At 36.4% G+C, this 18,681-nt stretch overlaps 1 protein-coding gene across 8 annotated transcripts in view; it reads left to right on the forward strand.

The window, feature by feature from the left end:
- The window catches only part of DYNC1I2 (dynein cytoplasmic 1 intermediate chain 2), a 54,565-nt gene that overhangs the window by 32,857 nt on the left and 3,027 nt on the right, over positions 1–18,681 (forward strand). For 7 of the 8 annotated variants that reach the window (XM_008138568.3, XM_054722833.1, XM_054722835.1 and 4 more), the window contains 9 exons: positions 4,326–4,421; positions 4,635–4,797; positions 4,905–5,004; positions 5,745–5,870; positions 6,757–6,903; positions 7,263–7,376; positions 7,680–7,813; positions 9,398–9,542; positions 17,168–17,308. In XM_008138568.3, coding sequence (XP_008136790.1) covers positions 4,326–4,421; positions 4,635–4,797; positions 4,905–5,004; positions 5,745–5,870; positions 6,757–6,903; positions 7,263–7,376; positions 7,680–7,813; positions 9,398–9,542; positions 17,168–17,308 — 1,166 coding nt within the window. The remainder of the gene's footprint in view (positions 1–4,325; positions 4,422–4,634; positions 4,798–4,904; positions 5,005–5,744; positions 5,871–6,756; positions 6,904–7,262; positions 7,377–7,679; positions 7,814–9,397; positions 9,543–17,167; positions 17,309–18,681) is intronic. The other variant, XM_054722837.1, reaches the window with a different exon arrangement.

Below are 18,681 nucleotides of genomic sequence, written 5' to 3' on the forward strand. Positions count from 1 at the left end.
TTATGGATAAATGGGTTGAAGTGAAGCGATTCAAAACGATGTTGTTCCAGAAAAGGATTATTTTGAAAATATTAAAGGAAAATTATTCATATCTGTATTTGTAAGTTAATGATTGTAGCATTTTCTTCTATTCTCATTTTCTGAAAGATGTTCATAAAGTTATTTATAAGATGTTCATTAATGTATATTTTATATGCAAATAATTTCCTGATTTTTAGAACTCAGTGGCAACTTCCTTCATACCATGAATAATCAGCCTGCTTTTTAAATTAGGTATTCGTCATTGGATATTAAACTGTCTTAAAATAGGGGACACCAGCATAATGAAAACAACAAATTTATTTCCTAAACAACATTAATATACTAATGATGGTATTTGTTTTTCACTTCCTGTTGCGAATAAATCTTTGTAAGTGATAGATAAAAGTATCAATGTTTAATGAGGACTTTTTAGGACCTTTGCATATTACCTATTTAAATGAGTTGTAATATTTTAAGTATACTTTTTGGCTTATTCTTATTTAGATGTCTCTTAAATGTAATATGACATACAGATGATAAAACTTGCTCTGAAGACTCCCTTCAGTTTAACAAAAGCCACCCATTTCACAGATGATTTAACTTTGATTAACCTATTCCATTGTAACAGATTATTCCGACAACTGGAATTTCATTCTTTGGTGTTATTTCTAGGTGCAGCTTAATTTACAGAACAGCTTTTCTTTCCATCTCACCAAAATACATCACAATTTTGATGTTAACTCAAAGTAAAAATTCAATGGTTCATTAAACCTAGTCTTAGCATTCATTGACAAGAGATTTGTCATTTTAAAAGTAACTGCTACTTTTATGCATTCTTTACTGCTCAGTTTATAACCTTAGATTCCCTGTCAGAGAAAGCATGGAGTTAACCACTTAGCATATTGCAATGAATATTCATCAATAAATTGATGTGACATGGCAGTCCCATTTTTCAGTCTTCCTGCTCTGTTGCAGTCTTTCAGTTTTAAATATATATTAAAGCTTATCGTATAATAGAGACTAGCTTAGATCTTTAGAATAGTCTTTTAGTAGCTATTGTATTAGTTTTTAATAAGAGAAATATTTTTGTTTCAGAGGAACATTCCCTAGTTGGATGTTACTGATGTTAGGTGTTTTTGCCAAATATTTGGTATATATAGGTAATTGTTAAAAATCAGCTTTATGCCAAAACCGGTTTGGCTCAGTGGATAGAGCGTCGGCCTGTGGACTGAAAGGTCCCAGGTTCGATTCCGGTCAAGGGCATTTACCTTGGTTGCGGGCACATCCCCAGTAGGGGGTGTGCAAGAGGCAGCTGATCGATGTTTCTCTATCATCGATGTTTCTAACTGTCTATCCCTCTCTCTTCCTCTCTGTAAAAAATCAATAAAATATATTTTTAAAAAATCAGCTTTATAATGAAAATATGTTTTGCATTTTATAAGAATAGCAGATCATTTATTTTTATGTTCCTTCAAATTCATTTAGTTTAATCATTTTTATGAAATTTGGGTTTAAATACCTATCATAATATTTAAATCATAAGTTTTTAATCCATGTGTAAAGGGAGCTGTGTATGTTTATTCTAAAATGAAATCCTGAAAAACATGTATTTAAATAGTTAATAATTATTATTCAACTACAACTAAAATAACCTATATAGGCATATAGGCATGGCAGGTGCCATATAGTAGGCAGATATAGGTCACTGCCTAACATCATCTACATTTTAAATTTTAAAAGGAAAAGAGTGTCTATAAACAAGATCTTTTCTTTTAAATATGTAGATTATGAGGTCACTTAGCACTAAAGTACTGACCATATGCATTATGACAGAAATTTGACACCTGTCATTGGAAATGGTACTTAGAAGCCGTATAATGCAACAAAGTTGAGGGAGGAGAATATGATGTGGGCAGGAGGCTGTAATTTATAATTCACAGTGCTCAAGAGTGACCTGTCCAGGGTGATTCAAAATCCCTATCTTTGATTTTAGGGTTTACATTCAGTGAACGCTACTAATGAAATTGATTAGGATAATTGATAGTATTAGCAAAAAAAATATATATATATATATACATATATACACATATATGTGTATATATGTATATATATATACATATATTCCCAGATTTAATTTTTAATTGAAGTAAATATCCTATTATTCTGAAAGTTAACTTTTAAGTTAAATGTAATTAAATCATTTTATTACATTACACTTGCAGGTGACTTAATAGTAAAATTTAATTCTAATGTTTGAGCAGTATAGAATTGTTACCAGTTATACTGTTTTCAGATTAATAATCCGTTGTATATGAGAATTCATCTAAAAAGGAGTACTGTCTTTCTGTTTCGCCATGTGATTATATTGTTCCAAAAAAGCTTTCATTTTTTAAGTAGCACAAAAGCTGTAATTGGCATGCTTTGTAAGGAAGTGTCAATGTGCAAGAGAGTGGCGATCACTGAGAATTCTTTTACGTGTTCTTTCCCCTTTGCACTACCGCCTCCTCAGCGGGGTCACTGAGATCACTAGCTTTTCTTGAAATGGCCATTTTCACTGGCAGGTGCATTATACCCTGTATTTTCAGATTGTTTTTCCATTCTGAATGTTTGGCAGGTTGATTGCTCTGGCTGCATTGACGGAGAAAGGGCTGACAAATGCAGTTGGGCTGGCTGAAAAGACAGTGATTACTGTTTTCCTTTGTGGCTGATTGAGGCCCTTGAAAGGAAAAATTTTAACCTTCACCATTTGGTTCAAAAGTATGAGCATATATTGAAATCATTTGTGCCATTTATCCTAGTTCTGTAAACTTGTCAGAACGTAAAAATCTCTCTATTTCAAGTAATGTAGGATTGGCATACGTCATTATCATTTTGATTAAGTTGGAGGTTGTATCATTGTGTGCATTATACAGTGTCATTTAAAGCTTTCTTCCCTACAGCTACAGTTATATTTTTATTGCTTATACTGTAGAGTTAGAAAGATTTTCATAGCTCTCCAAACCTAACACTATGTGTGTGGTTTGGCAGCTGGTGTGGCCTACAAGCTGCATTTTGTTTGCAGGGCAAAGGCTTATCTGTAGGCCCCCTGGAGTGCGGGTAATTGCATGGGCTCTCCATTGGGGAGAGACAGGATTGGAAGCAGTCAAGCGGAAGAATGTTATGCCATCCCATTGCCACCTTGTAGCAGAAAGACACAATCCCAGCAATGCCATCTGGTTGTTGCTATCTAGTCAGCTGGCTTGGCTGTGGGACCATGACTTGGCAGCTGGTTCCCATCCTTGACCATTCTTTTGTGTCCATTGTATATATGTGTGTTTTAGATAATTTCAAACATGGGTCAGGGAAAGAACTATAACTAACAAGGAAAGTTCCCTTATTGAATAGGCTCTCATTACTTGAGATGTACTGTGGTACTGTGCTGTAGATGCCTGCTGCTATTCCCTCATAGACAAATGACACATCTGTTTAGGCAATAAAAAAAAAAAAGCGTTTCCTCCATAAAAATCCATTTTAGTATGTAGTGAAAGAGAAGTAGGCAGAGCTGTATGTTCTATAACATTTTAAAATAAGTGATTTAAGTTATTTCCTCGTTTGGGAATATAAGAGTAGATTTAGTAATAAAAAAATTTCTAAACATTGTATATTATCTCTATATATATTTTTATTCAAGAAAACATTAAGTGCTTATTGTCACATTATATAACGGTAGTAATGAGACTTGCATTTAAAATGATAGAATAGAAAATGTGGTCTCATAGCTATTATCTTTAAAATCTGCCTCTCAAATAGCAACCTGAGAGTTAATGTAAGCCGTCTTTATGCCGTATGAAGACCCATTAGACACTGATGGTTTCAGATCACAAGTAAGCAGCCAGCTCTGTAGGCTATTTTCGACATTTGATTTTCTTCATTCTACAGCATTAATGTGTCAGCATGCTACATAAAACTACGTAGGAGTTGCATGTTGTTCTGTCTGGAATGATAAATGCTTGCAAGCTTTTAGAGATTTCCCTGAGGAATTCATCCTAGTTGCTTACATATCTTATTTCAGTTTCTGTAGCTACAGAATTTGGAATGACTGTTGTTAAGGTGCCACATAGGTATGTATAAAAACCAAGAGGTTCTACATAATTCTTTCTTCAAAATTATGTTGACAAAATTCATATTATTTGTACTTATTCTGTCTTATCAGTGATTTGATTTTGCTTTTATGTAAAGAGTTGTGATACCTTCTGCCTATGACCTTAAAAATTATCAATTATTTTCATAAAAATAATTCTTGTTCTGTGTTGTTGTTTTTTCAGATGAAGAAGAAGAAGATGATGTAGTGACTCCTAAACCACCTATTGAACCTGAAGAAGAGAAAATTTTAAAGAAAGATGAGGAAAATGATAGTAAAGGTATCTTAAAGAATTTAACTTTAAAAAACTTTATTGATTCCTATTAAGATTCTCTTTATTGTTTATGTATGAAAGTAGAATAAAATGCTCTAAATTAAAGAGGTGAATCTGGTTGTAAAAGAATGTGTGGCATTCATTGATCCAAACTATAATAGTGAGTTGACCTGATTTGACTCACATAAGTCAGACTTCAGAAAAACATTTGTTTTCCAGCTCCCCCTCATGAGCTGACTGAAGAAGAAAAGCAACAAATCTTGCACACTGAAGAGTTTTTAAGTTTCTTTGACCATTCCACAAGAATTGTAGAAAGAGCTCTTTCTGAGCAGATTAACATCTTCTTTGACTACAGTGGCAGAGATTTGGAGGACAAAGAAGGGTAATGTTTAATCACTAAAACTATGGCTTTAGCAATGTTAACTTACTTTAAGATTAAGAGTAAGAATTTATAACGCCACCTTTTTCTGGATTTGGTCTTTTCTATAGAGAGATTCAAGCAGGTGCAAAACTGTCATTAAATCGACAATTTTTTGACGAACGGTGGTCAAAGCATCGGGTTGTTAGTTGTTTGGATTGGTCATCTCAGGTAAATTATAAAACTGGTTGCTATTAATTCATTTTTGTTTTTTCCTCCTTTATTTTTATTCTTTTTTTTTTTTTACTTTTATTGAATTTATTGGGGTGACATTGGTTAATAAAATTGTATGGGTTTCAGGTGTACAGTTCTGTAATACATCAACTGTATATTGCTTGTGTGTTCACCACCCAACGTCAAGTCTCCTTCCGTCACCATTTAACCCCCTTCACCCTTTTCTACCTCCCCGACCCCCCTTTCCTTCTGGTAATCACCATAGTGTTGTCTGTATCTGTGAGTTGTGGTTTTTTGTTTTGTTTTGTTTTTAACCTTTTATTTTAATCATGGAAATTTTGTGTAATTAAATCAATATATATCATTTAAAATAATAATAGATGATCTAATGTTTTCTTATTCATTTTGTCTTATGTAAACTGTAGAAGAAATTATTGGAAACATTATTTATATTTAAAACTCAAGATTTTATTTATGCCAAAACCCAGTTTCAGTTGCTCACCAAATCCTTTGGATAAAATTGTAATACATATATTAATGAAATTAATTAAAACATTTAAAATAACTAATTTAAGGTAATGTTACATTCCAGTAAGCATAACTCTAGAGATATCTCTTTTTTTATGAAGTGTTAGGTATTTGTATTTCAGAATAATTTGATAAAGACAGTGAGTAACTAAGAATGGAAAAACAGTTCTTAACATAGCATTTTTTTTCTACTTGATTTTTATGAGCAGTATCCAGAGTTACTCGTGGCTTCCTATAATAACAATGAAGATGCTCCTCATGAACCTGATGGTGTGGCCCTTGTATGGAATATGAAATACAAAAAAACTACCCCAGAATATGTATTTCACTGCCAGGTAAGAGGGTCTTTTAACAGTCTTCCCCACGTTTAAGAATTCATTAATGAATTTAGACAAGTGCCTTTTTTCTTTTCTTGTCAACATGATAATTTTATTGGGTTGGCATTTACTAAACCACCTCATATTTGCAAACAGATGTTAACAGAAAACTAAGGACCTCTCAATTCAACATGATCTGCCTTTTTGTAGCATTTCTGACATCTCTTATAATGTTTAATCACACCTAAAGTTCTTTGCAGTTGTGATTTTCTGTTATTGTGATTGATTGTATAAAAGAAATCTTTTCTAAAATGTCTTTTCTACAGGGTGTTTCTTAGGAACTTATTTGCTGAATATACAATTAGACTTTTGGCCCACTGAATTACTTATACATGGCCTGAGGAGTTGGAACTAGATAGTTTTAAGTAGAAACATATGTGTGAAGTAGGAAACAGATGCAGAGTTTTAAAGAGGATTTAGTAGGTTAGAATTTGCAAGCCTTTTTTGGTTATATAAGTTATAATCTTTTAATAATATTATAATTCCGAAAAAAGCACTTAACTGAATCAAAACTAGCATGTACTCTGTTGTCAGATTATTGTTAGAGGTTAATGCAAAGCCAGTTATCTTTTGACTTAATACTATAATTGAATAAAATAATATTTTGCTTTCTTTATAAGTTACTTAAACATATTTATGTAAGTAATCATTACATTAGACTTTTAAGCAAAAACTATTCAAAAATAAATTTTTATATTCTGGAACAAAGTAAAAATTTTAAATGAATTTATTTACTTGTTTTTATAACCTCTAATACCTTATAATGAAGGGGGAAATGCTTTTCTATAACTTGTCAAGCTTCTAATATTTGAACCTTAAATATAAAAATCTTACTTATTTGCAGTCAGCTGTGATGTCTGCTACATTTGCAAAATTTCATCCAAATCTGGTTGTTGGCGGTACGTATTCAGGCCAAATTGTGCTGTGGGATAACCGTAGCAATAAAAGAACTCCAGTGCAAAGAACTCCACTGTCAGCTGCTGCACACACAGTAAGTAAAGAGGTTATTTCCATTAGACTTCTGTGCTCTTTCACCATTAAATACTTAGTAGTGCCCATCAGAGTAGCCTCAGAATGTGTTTCCTTTGATGTGTGAATTCCTTATCATTTAGCAGCCAAGAACAAAGGCCTTTTTTTCTGTATTTCTGGAAATTTGTTTTATTAGAAACCTATTTCTCTTCTGAGACATCCTTTTGTTAATTAACAGAATAGCGTCAAACTTCACATTAAAAATGCCCTGAAGATATGAGACTGTTTTGATATGAAAGAGAATATCTATGATTATGCAATAAAAATTGTTTCACTTTTTGGTGAAATAATTCCAGAAAACCTTAATATCTCTTTCTTCAGCATCCTGTATATTGTGTAAATGTCGTTGGAACACAAAATGCTCATAATCTGATTAGCATCTCTACTGATGGAAAGATTTGTTCATGGAGTCTGGACATGCTTTCCCATCCACAGGTAGGTTTATTTTGAAAAACTCTGAAATTTTGAGGCAAATGTTATTTTTTAAGTCTATGTAAACCCCAGCTTATGTGTTTCATAAATGTTTTATAATGGTATTATGGTAATAGTTTATAAATCTAAACATGTGTTAAATATAGCTTCTTGTATATATATAATATTTTCAAAACTGCTTCACTTAAAGACAATTTATATAAGAAGTATAATAAAAGGATTGTTTACAAACCGATTAAAAATACAAATTTTCTTTTAAAAAAATTGAAAGTTTACAAAATAATTTCCTTAATTTTTTCTATCCAGGATAGCATGGAATTGGTTCATAAACAGTCAAAAGCAGTAGCTGTGACATCAATGTCCTTCCCTGTTGGAGATGTCAACAACTTTGTTGTTGGGAGTGAAGAAGGCTCTGTGTACACAGCATGCCGCCATGGCAGGTACATCTAAACTGGAATTTGCAATTATTTAAAATTTTTCCCTGAATAATCTCATTAAAACAAATTGCCCCTTGTTTAAGTAGGAATCTGTCCTAGAGCCATTCATTATTTGTGACACATTATTTGAGGTCAGGTGTATAAAATTAAAACAATTTTTTAAAAATCAAAAGTTATTTTGGATCATGATGTATTCTGGATGTTGAAGGTTGTGGTGTTGTAGTTTTGTATGTTGAAGGTTGTGGTGTTGTAGTTTTGCACATGCTTACAGAAGTTAGTGGTGGAAAATAACATTCAGCAATTGCAAATACATTATACACATGCCGCATGTTGACCTTTAAAGTTGTATATAAGACTTTCAGCCATTTTCTCATTTTATGTGGACTTTGAGCTTTTAGTTTAGCCCTTCCTCCTGATAATTGTAGAGTAATGTCACGTACACATTTTAAATTGACTAGTATTTCTCCTGCTGTTCAATTTGTTTTGAAATTGTCTAGCTGTACCTTATCAATGGCTTCCTTAAAAAAAAAATTGAATGTCCAGTTTTCATCTCAAGTGCAGATCATCTTCACTTCAAACCTTTTGATTTAAAAGTAGTCCAGATTTTCTCTCTTACATGTAGTATCCCTTTATCTCTATTCTACCACTTCAGACATTGAACTTTTGAGTTCTGTTTTCAACACCATGTTTATGGTTCAAATATGTACTTACTAGGGGCCCAGTGCACGGATTCGTGAAGCTTGAAAGGAACTGTGGGCCACGAGGCTGCGGTGGGCACAGGGGCGGGTCTCAGCCCATCCTCCACGCCCTCACCCGGCCCCTCCCACCGTGGCCTCCAGTCCCCTGTCTTCCGGCAGCCCCGCTCCCACCGCCACTCCCATGTGCTGACGGTGTGGAGCAATTGTGGCCAGCACCAGCAGCTGGTGTCAGTGGTGGCTGCTTCCCCTGATGGCCCCTCAGGAGCAGGGGGAGGTGGAGAAACCCTCAGGGGCGATTGAGGCTGGCAGCTGCCGCTTGCACCTGCTGACAGTGCTGAGCGATTGGGACCTGCTCTGGCACCAGCTGCAGGTGCAAGTGGGGCTGGTGCCGGGAGCAGGTGCAAGTGCCGGGTAGGACCGTGGCGCTCAGGAGCAAAGAATTTTCAGTAACTACCAGAGGCTCGCCCTGATGACAGTGACTGGCACCCCGCCTTGGTCTACTTCCCCCACTCACCTGCTCCACCATCCCACCATGGCCGACGCCTGCCATGTTCCGCGCTCTGCTGCCCACTGCCGATGCCTGCCATGTTCTGCACACGCCTCCTGATGGTCAGCGCACGTCATAGCAACCGGTTGTTCGGTTGTTCAGTTGCTCTGCCGTTTTGTCTATTTGCATATTAGCCTTTTATTATTTATTATAAAGGATTGCTTTAGTAGTGTTATCAAATAGATAGAGTAACACTCAATTTCAGTTATTCTGATATGTTATGAGTACAGAGTTAAGTCTGTTGAAATTATGTCAAAGTCTGATAAATAAGCTGTAAAATAATGTTTTTGTAAGTGGTTATCTTACAGAGCTTTCCCTAACATTATCACTTTGATGAAACAGCAAAGCTGGAATCAGTGAGATGTTTGAGGGACATCAAGGACCAATCACTGGCATCCATTGTCATGCAGCTGTTGGAGCAGTAGACTTCTCACATCTTTTTGTCACTTCATCATTTGACTGGACAGTAAAGCTTTGGACAACTAAGGTATCTAAAAACAGATATCTGCTCATTTGCTTAGGTTTCTAACACAAGGTGGTGCTCTAGTACTAGATAGGAAAGATGGAAAGCTTTCTAATAGCTTAGCATGATTAACTGAAGAACAAACCTGATAAGAAGTTAGACAGAACGTAAGTGAGCTACTAGAGGTTGTAGTTTTCATAAAAGTGTGCTGACAAATATGGTAATCCTACACACAAACACCAGTCTTCCAACTACTTCAGGCTTTTTGAGCACAGAACTGTCTGCCCTGAACTGAGCTGGAGAAAAATACCTGAGTATCTCGCATAGCACCTCACATAGCTATCATATAGCCCAGCACTAAAGTCATACATTTTTTTTGGATGAGTTTTTAGAGGTTTGTTCAGACTGCAGTGATTTACAGAACTGATGGAAAAATGGAGAAAAGACAGATAAAAACTAATGTACAATAAGTCCTATTTGATAAAGCTACACATAATAAATTTGAATCATTAAGAAAGTATGGTATGCCCTGGCTGGGTAGGTCAGTTGGTTAGAGACTCTCCTATTACACCAAGGTTACAAGTTCAAAACCCAGTCACGACATATACACAAAGCAACCAATGAATGCATAAATAGTGGAACAAGAAATCAATGTTTCTCTTTCTCTCTCTCACCCTTCCTCTCTCTAAAATCAATACATTCTAAAAGAAATTTTTAAAAGAAAGTATTGTATAAAGTTATGGATGGATATGTATTTTTGTTTTCCAAAATAAATAATTTAAATAGTTTTTTTTCTGTTTTTTAATAAGTTTCAGTTATTCAAAACCCCCACTTAAGTTATAAAGTACTTCCTGATTCTCCAGCAATTCCAGATAAATGTGACAATGCCCTACCTCACTGAAAGTCTGAAGGTAAATTCAAGTCAGGAATGTTACTTCCTGTGATAGGCCTTGTAATTTCATTTGACCTGTTTTAAAATTAAAGTGCCTTGACTTTGCTGTCTAGCTTTTCTGCAGTATTACATTGTTACTTGCAAAGCAGTATGTTCAGAATATCAGATTCTATTTAAATTAAGTTAAATTTAAGCTACATTTTTCATGTATCCATCTGCCTTATCCTTAATATTGACCTTTTGAATAATTCATCATGAGACAAAGTTTAGAGACCTTATTTTGTTCTTCAATATTTTGAGAAAACCTAGTAGTCTTAGATGTTTTTTGCTATTACAGTTATCAAATACTGTCTTCAGAAATCTAGTTCAAGTTAACTCACTGTTCACTACAGTAGGTCCTCGGGTTATGTTGGAGATCCGTTCCTACGGCACGATGTAATATGATTTTCGCCGTAAGTAGGAACCCACCTACATAAGCACCTATGTCACTCACATGGAGCACATACACAGCAGTAATGAAAGTGAAACAGTAAAAAAAATTTAAAAGAAAGAACAATTTCTGACCTTTACTTGTGGTAAATAAATAATAAAAAACATAAAGCACATATGTACATATGTTGAAATGACAGAACTTTTTTTTTTAATAAACTAGAGGCCCAGTGCATGAAATTTGTGCACGGGGTGGGGGGGTCCCCTCAGCCCAGCCTGCACCCTCTCCAATCTGGGATCCCTTTCACAATCTGGGACCGCTAGCTCCTAACTGCTCACCTGCCTGCCTGCCTGATCGCCCCTAACTGCCGCCCCTCCCCCCCCCCCAGCCTGATCACCCCTAACTGCCTCTGCCTGCCGGCCTGGTTGCCCCTTACTGCCCCCCCTGCCGGCTTGGTCACCCCCAACAGCCCCCCCACCCCCGCCGGCCTGGTTGCCCCCAACTGCCCCCCTCTGCTGGCCTGGTCGCCCCTAACTGCCCCCCCCCCACCGGCCTGGTCGCGCCTTACCCCCTCTCCCCCCCCCCCCCCGCTGGCCTGGTTGCCCCCAACAGCCTCCCTCTGCTGGCCTGGTCTCCCCTAACTGCCCCCACTGCTAGCCTGTTTGCCCCTCACTGCCCCCCCTGCCAGCCTGGTTGCCCCAACCTGGCCTAGTCGCCCCCAACTGCCCCCTTATCAGCCTGGTCATCCCCAACTCCCCCCCCCCGCCAGCCTGGTCACCCCACACAGCCTGCTATTCAGTCGTTTGGTCGTCCCTCACTAACCCCCCTGCCAGCCTGGTCGCCCCACACAGCCTGCTGTTTGGTTGTCAGTCAGGTGGTTTCGGTGTGACAGCCCCTGGTTTTTTATATATTAGGATGGGAGATGGTGACGTAACCACAAAACAACGTATGTGGAGTCGTACATAACCCAAAGACTGTCTGTATTATCTTTTCTTGATGCTTTCTTTCAGCCTAATATGAAGTGAGTTAGACGACTTCACCTCTGAAAGCTTGCCTTTTAAAATTAAGCATTTTCCAGTTTGGCATTAGCAGCTAGAAAAATAGCACTTACCTTAAATCTAATGATGGAAACATAGAAAAATGCTTAACACAATGTATAGCATGTAGTAGGCACTTAACAATGTTCAGTTCCTCCTTTTCCCCTTCATGGGTATCAGACAGAGCCCGAATGCATTTAGTCAGTGGTCTGTTTTCTTTCTTGGATTGTTCTTGACTTTTTCTTCTTTTAGTTAGATTTACATAGTGAAGAAGAGAAGGAAGATTCCCTCAAAGAAATGCATAATCTAGCTAGTAAAACCAAAGGAAGAGGCGGAATTGGAAAGATGAAGCCACTGCTTCTCTGTAGGCTGCAGGCAGCAGTGTAAGTGGCTAGAACTTGGCTGTGCTCTCATCTTAGTAGTCCTGTGTATAGCACAGGAGACTTTACATCTCTTAGGTCTTTTGGCTAGCATCTTTTTAGTAATTGAAAATTTATCTATTTGTAGATTTATTATTATTTTGAATATCTCAGGGCTTCAATTTGCTAGCCTTCTGTTGTTAGCTTTAAATTTGAGGCTTTCATCCTTACATATATTGCTAACAGGAATGGAAAATGAAGGGGTCGTCTTGCCTAAACAAGAACAGAACTTATATCTGTGAAAGCAGACTAATTGATGCTTGCTTTTGTTATATTGTTGGTTGATTGGTGATTGATACCTTTTTGTGCTTGTATTTTGTTGTATTTCAACATAGAACTGTCTCTGAATAAGAATGACAGGCAGGCATATCTCTTTCTGGGCTAGGTATTGCTTTCTTTCCTGAGCTTCTTCGTATAGGACACTCATTTATTCATTCAGCTGTGATCTTCTCCACACATACATACCTCTCAAATGTTAGTGGCCAAAGAATGGGCCACTGTAGAACGGTGTTTTTATACATGCCCAAGGGCCTTCAAAAACTTTATCATAATTACTTTTTATTCGAACTGTTCTGCACACAAACAGTTCTGTATGAAGGATGGAACAACAACAACAGTGTGCTGGGTAAATATTTTTTATTTGCCAATATCATGGCTCCCAGTGTCATTGCTCTGATCTTAGAGTTATACTTTAAGGTTAATTGTGTTGCTGGTATTTATTTCTATCCTGTCAAACCACTTGATAGGCAGGTAAGGTTTTTAAATACTCTTTTTAAAAACATTGTTTCAATTCCATTTTAAGGTCTTTAAACCAGTATCTTTACATTCATGAATTTAACCTAATTTTAAAGTGTTTTTCCTCTCTATCTCTACGCTCTGGAAGAATGCACCATTAGATATCACTGTATCTTTGTGTCCTTTTTAAGATCTGCCTGTGCCCCAGTAGCAAAACAAGAGTCCTTCTTTTTTTCCCTTTCTGTAAATCCTCTAAAAAATTCCTAGAAATTTCAATTTGGCACTGCCTCATCTTTAATCTACTTCTGTAGTCAGCTTCTAAATTTATTTGGAGGATATGGTTACCCTTTCAAAATACCAAATTTGAAATATCACAACAAAAAGCACTTTTTCCAGGCTTGAAAAATGGTAGAAAGAATATGTGAGAAGTAAAAGCTTCTTAAAAGTAACCTAAATGTTTGTTCCATTAAATTTAACCATACTTGTTACAGGTGACTCTTAAAATGTAAAAATTATTTATTTGGGGGACAAAGTGTTTTAATGTATACATGGTATTTTCTAGTCTCAGAGCAATATCTATCAAACCATATTTACTATAAAGTGACAAAATTAAGATTGTTAATGTGATAATTTCTTAGAATTGTTAGTTTTCAGACTTTTGTAATCCTTACACACCCTAAAATTTATTTACAGTCTCTGATGTCTTAAATCCCCTCCTTATTTTAACAACTTGCCTATTTAACACTTAGAGAATACAAGCATTAAAATAGGATCAAAGATATTTTACTGACTCTTGAAATAGCAACTGTGCACATATTAGACAAGTTAAAATGAAAAAATGCTTTGAGATCGGGGTGTTTCGTGGGGAAGCCTACTGACCATTGGGACTTATTGGCAGCATTTACTATAGTAACTTGCTGCTGACCAGTGTCCAGCCTGTCTTTCACGTATTTAGAAACTCAATTTTGTCCATCTTCTAGAGTTGATTAGCCAGGGAGTGCTGACTGGAACTAAGACACTGATGCATTGGAGAAGGTCAATTTATTAATTTACAATGAGAAATAACTGTCAAAAGGCCCCGATACTCATGCTGGCCTGACCAGCTCATTGTTTCCCTGTAGATAATCCACAGGGGAAGCCAAATTATAATCAGAAGATTGCTTAGTGAGCAAGCAGTTGGAACAAAGGAAGTTTTCTAATTTGAATGTTAATGGCATCAAGCAATGATAACATGATTCATTCATCTTCCCATAGAATAGTCTTGCCCTGGGTGGTAATTCTCACAGTCCATTGACTGAGACTCTCTTCTAGATAGACAGTGCTTATATTGGATACTGTCTGTATTTTGTTGTATTGTTTTTAATAGACACAAGTCTTCTCAAAAAGGTCATGTCGTTAGAGTAAGGAAGGTATTTCTGACCTGGGTATCGTTTCTTGTTTGTTTGATTTGTTTTGTTAATCCTCACCTGAGGATATTTTCCCATTGATTTTTAGGGAGAGTGGAAGAGAGAGGGAAGGGCAGAGAGAGACGTTGATGTAAGAGAAACACATTGATTGCCTCCTGCACGTGTCCTGACCAGGGCCCAGGTCAGGGGGAAGCCTGCAACCAAGGTACATGCCCTTGACCGGAATCAAACCCAGGACCCTTTGGTCCACAGGCCTACACTCTATCCACTGAGTTAAACCGTCTAAGGTGGTATCCTTTCTTTTTAAAGAGATCTGTTTATTTCTGTTCTGATCCAAGTGAAAATGTATTTCCCAGTTCTTTTGAGAGCACCTCACTGTTATGTTCATGTATTTACTATAGAGACTCTTTTAGTTATTAATCTAGATTTACCCAGTTACCCCAGAAAAATACAGAATTACTCTAATTTTCCCTAGGGATGCTGGAACAAATAACCACAAACTAGGTGGCTTTAAAAGAACAGAAATTTATTCTCTCACAGTTCTATAGGCTTGAAGTCCAAAATCAAGGTGTTGACAAGGTTGGTTACTTTGGGAGGCACTGAGTGAGAATCTGTCCCTAGCTTCTGGTTGCCAGCAAGCTATGTTTTCATTTCTCTTAGGTATGAACCTAGGAGAAGAATTGTTGGGTCATATGTCACTCTAATTAGCATTTCCAGGAACTGCTAAACTGTTTTTCAAAGCAGCTACACCAATTTACATTCCCACCAGCAATTCTGAGAGTTCTAATTTCTCACATCCTCACCACTAACACTTGTTATTGTCTGTCCTATATAGCCATCTTAGTGGTATGAAATGATATCTTATTTTGATTTAATTTGCATTCCCCTGATGGATAATGATGTTGAGCATATTTTCAAGTGCTTGGTTGCTATTTGTAAATCTTCTTTGGAGAAATCTAGTCAAATCCTTTGCCCAATTTTTAATTGGGCCATTTGCCTTTTGTTAATGAGTTGTAAGAGTTCTAATAACTTATCAGATATATGATTTTCAAATATTTTCTCCCATTGTATAAATTATCTTTTCACTTGCTTGAGGGTATTGTTTGAAGCACAAGATTATTTAGTTTTGATGTAGCCCACTTTATCCACTTTTTCTTTTGTCGCTTGTGCTTTTCACTTTTTATCTAAGAAACTATTGCAGAATCCAAGGTCACAATGATTTACTCCTGTGCTTTTTCTTAAGAGATTTATAGTTTTACCTCTTATATTTAGATTTATGGTACATTTTAAGTTAATTTCTGTGTGAGGAAAGAGGCAGTCCAACTTCATTGTTTTGCATGTGTATATTCAGTTGTCCCAGTATCATCTGTTGAAAAAACTGTTCTTTTCCCATTTAATTGTTATGACGCCCTTATTGAAGATCTGTCATAACTTTGTATGGGATTTGACTAAGATACCTTTTTGTTGCTTATTGTCTACTAGTGAAATGAGTTTTCTCTTTTAAGAGGGAGGGGATGGGAAAAGATAGCTTTTCTAGGTGAAAGTTCTCCTGTGTTTCTTCCAAAGCAACTATATATCTTTATCTGCCTATCTCTCTGAGATATGCCTTTTTATATTTATTTAGCTATCTCCCTCTTGATCTGAGATGTGCCTTCTATATATTTCTTTACCTATCTATGTAAGATATGCCTTTTCTGTTCCTCTTCACCTGTATCTGAACCTTCTCTTTCCTTTGCCCCTACTGTGCTGTATTCCACAGCTTGGATACTGCTCCCAGAAGTTTCTCTTTGGTGAAACTTGGTCTTTAAAGAACTCTTTCGTTTGTTAGTTTGAGAGTTTATAGGGCTCAGACTGCACCATTAGACCTTACTTATATCACATGGGGTCTGCGTGCATTTATTTATAAATGAAATTGTGTCAAAATCCCTCACAGTTTCTACTGCTATTCTCAGACTGACCCCCATGCTGGCCACTGAGCATCTGCTATTGACTGTGAGGCTCTGTTCTCTGGCTAGCAGAAGCCCACGTGCCTTCCCACATGCCCTGCCTCATAGATGCTCATACTGTGCAGGTCTTGTACTTGTCAGAGGTTTGTTTTTACCTGCTTACATTTGAAGCTTTGTCTCCTGATCTTGTTGTAGATGTCTGTGAATCTTTGATTTTGCTATACTTTATCTGGGTTTATGGAGAGATTTAGAGGAGATTAAAAAAATACAGTGCCATTGCTATCCTCTTCCTAGAATCCTCTCATTGACAAATATTTTTTGGGTTTTTTAAAATATATTTTATTGATTTTTTACAGAGAGGAAGGGAGAGGGATAGAAAGCTAGAAACATCGATGAGAGAGAAACATCGACCAACTGCCTCCTGCACACCCCCCACTGGGAATGCACCCGCAACCAATGTACATGCCCCTGACCGGAATCGAACCTGGGACCCTTCAGTCTGTAGACCGATGCTCTATCCACTGAGCCAAACCGGTTTCGGCTCATTGACAAATGTTTTTAAAGTACCTTCTATTCCTTTTTTTAAACAGTATGGTTAACTATAAGTTAAAAAAAAGAAAATGCAGTCCATTAGTTGATTCTTAGTTCCATTAACTCCAGATAATTCTATAGTGAAACAAATTATGGGAACTTTTTCTAGGCTGAGTTAAATATCATAAAATGTTATACCTGTTGAATGTATGTCATATTTTGACTGCGCTAAGAATCAACTTTTCCCTTTCAGAATAACAAGCCTTTATACTCATTCGAAGATAATTCAGACTATGTTTATGATGTTATGTGGTCACCTACCCACCCAGCCCTGTTTGCATGTGTGGATGGCATGGGGAGGCTGGATTTGTGGAATCTCAATAATGACACAGAGGTAAGTGGGAAAATAGCAAAAATTACACGGAAAAATAGAAAATTGGAGAGTTATTGAATAATTTGTGAAATTCTTTCTATCCCAAGGAATGTAAAAGGGCTCTGTGAGTGTAGCCAAATAAGCTTTGTATCCTAATGATCAGCAGCATGCTGTGCAGAACTGAAGGGAGAAACACGGTTGTGAAGAGCACAGGGGCATTTCCTCATACTTCTGAAAAGCACTGTGGTGCCTCTCATGTCCTGTCAAAGTCTATTCGTAAGGCAGAGGGAATATTTTTCATTCATAGGCTAGAAAGCAGAGAGTTTCAGACTCTTAAAGTATGTTAACCTTAATCCTAACTTTCTAGATTCTCTCTTAGCCTTGATAGAGTTGTATATCATCCATAAACATTAGTCTTAGCCTGACTTATTTGAATGAAGGAAAAATATCTTGATGACTTGTTCCATGAAAGAGTGAAAACATTGTTACTGTTACTATAAAATGAATACAAAAACCATCAAATTTCCTAATTGCTATACTAAAATCACTTGTTGGCAGTGAAATTTCACTGCAACTATTATTTGTTGTTAGCCATGTGTATTTTTACCAGCTTAGAAAGGCTTAATGATATTCTTAGAATTCTTTATTGGTTTGTGGTGGTAAGAAGTAATGCTAGCAGCTCTATCAGTAACAGGTAAGGAGAAAGTCTTTTGATTGCTTCCCCACATCCCACTCATTCGCACATCTCTTTATATTTCTAGTGGTATCTGTCTAATCCCTTGAAGTAAAATACTTGGGTTATACAGGGCAAGGAAGGTGATATATTGGACAGATAAAAAATGTAACACTATGCTAACTGCTAGTTTAGTACTTTGAGGAGGAACATTTAAATACTGCTAGGAAATGATATTAAGCCCTACCTGGATGATTGGACTTGATTATTCATTGCTGGTTACTAGAATGGTGCCAATTTTATTTTCTTAATTTGGGTTTTGGTGTTAGAGATTTGTGGTTGCAATTAAATTTGATCTCTGCTATAATCTAATTGAAAGAATATATCTTAATTATAATTTTTCTCTGTAACAGCATGCTAGGGGTTAAATTTATAATTTGGGGATGACTGGTAGCAGTTAGAAGGATTATTTTTAGTCATATTTCAAATTTTTTTAAAATTGTATTGTGCTCTGGTCTGAGTCAAACATAGAATGTTTGCTCTCCATGTGGCAAGTAAATCTCTTTCTTCAGCATATGAGAGATATAGTCAGATTGCAAGGGGCTGATGCCATTGTGTTGGTGCATCATTCTCCCTGCTCCAGACAGTTCATGGAACCAGGGGCTTTAGAAAAACTCATACTGTACCTTCAGTATGAACTGTTTCCAAGAACTGTGGGTCA

This window comes from Eptesicus fuscus, chromosome 11 (assembly GCF_027574615.1).
Source record: "Eptesicus fuscus isolate TK198812 chromosome 11, DD_ASM_mEF_20220401, whole genome shotgun sequence".
In the NCBI taxonomy this organism is placed as follows: Eukaryota; Metazoa; Chordata; class Mammalia; order Chiroptera; family Vespertilionidae; genus Eptesicus; species Eptesicus fuscus.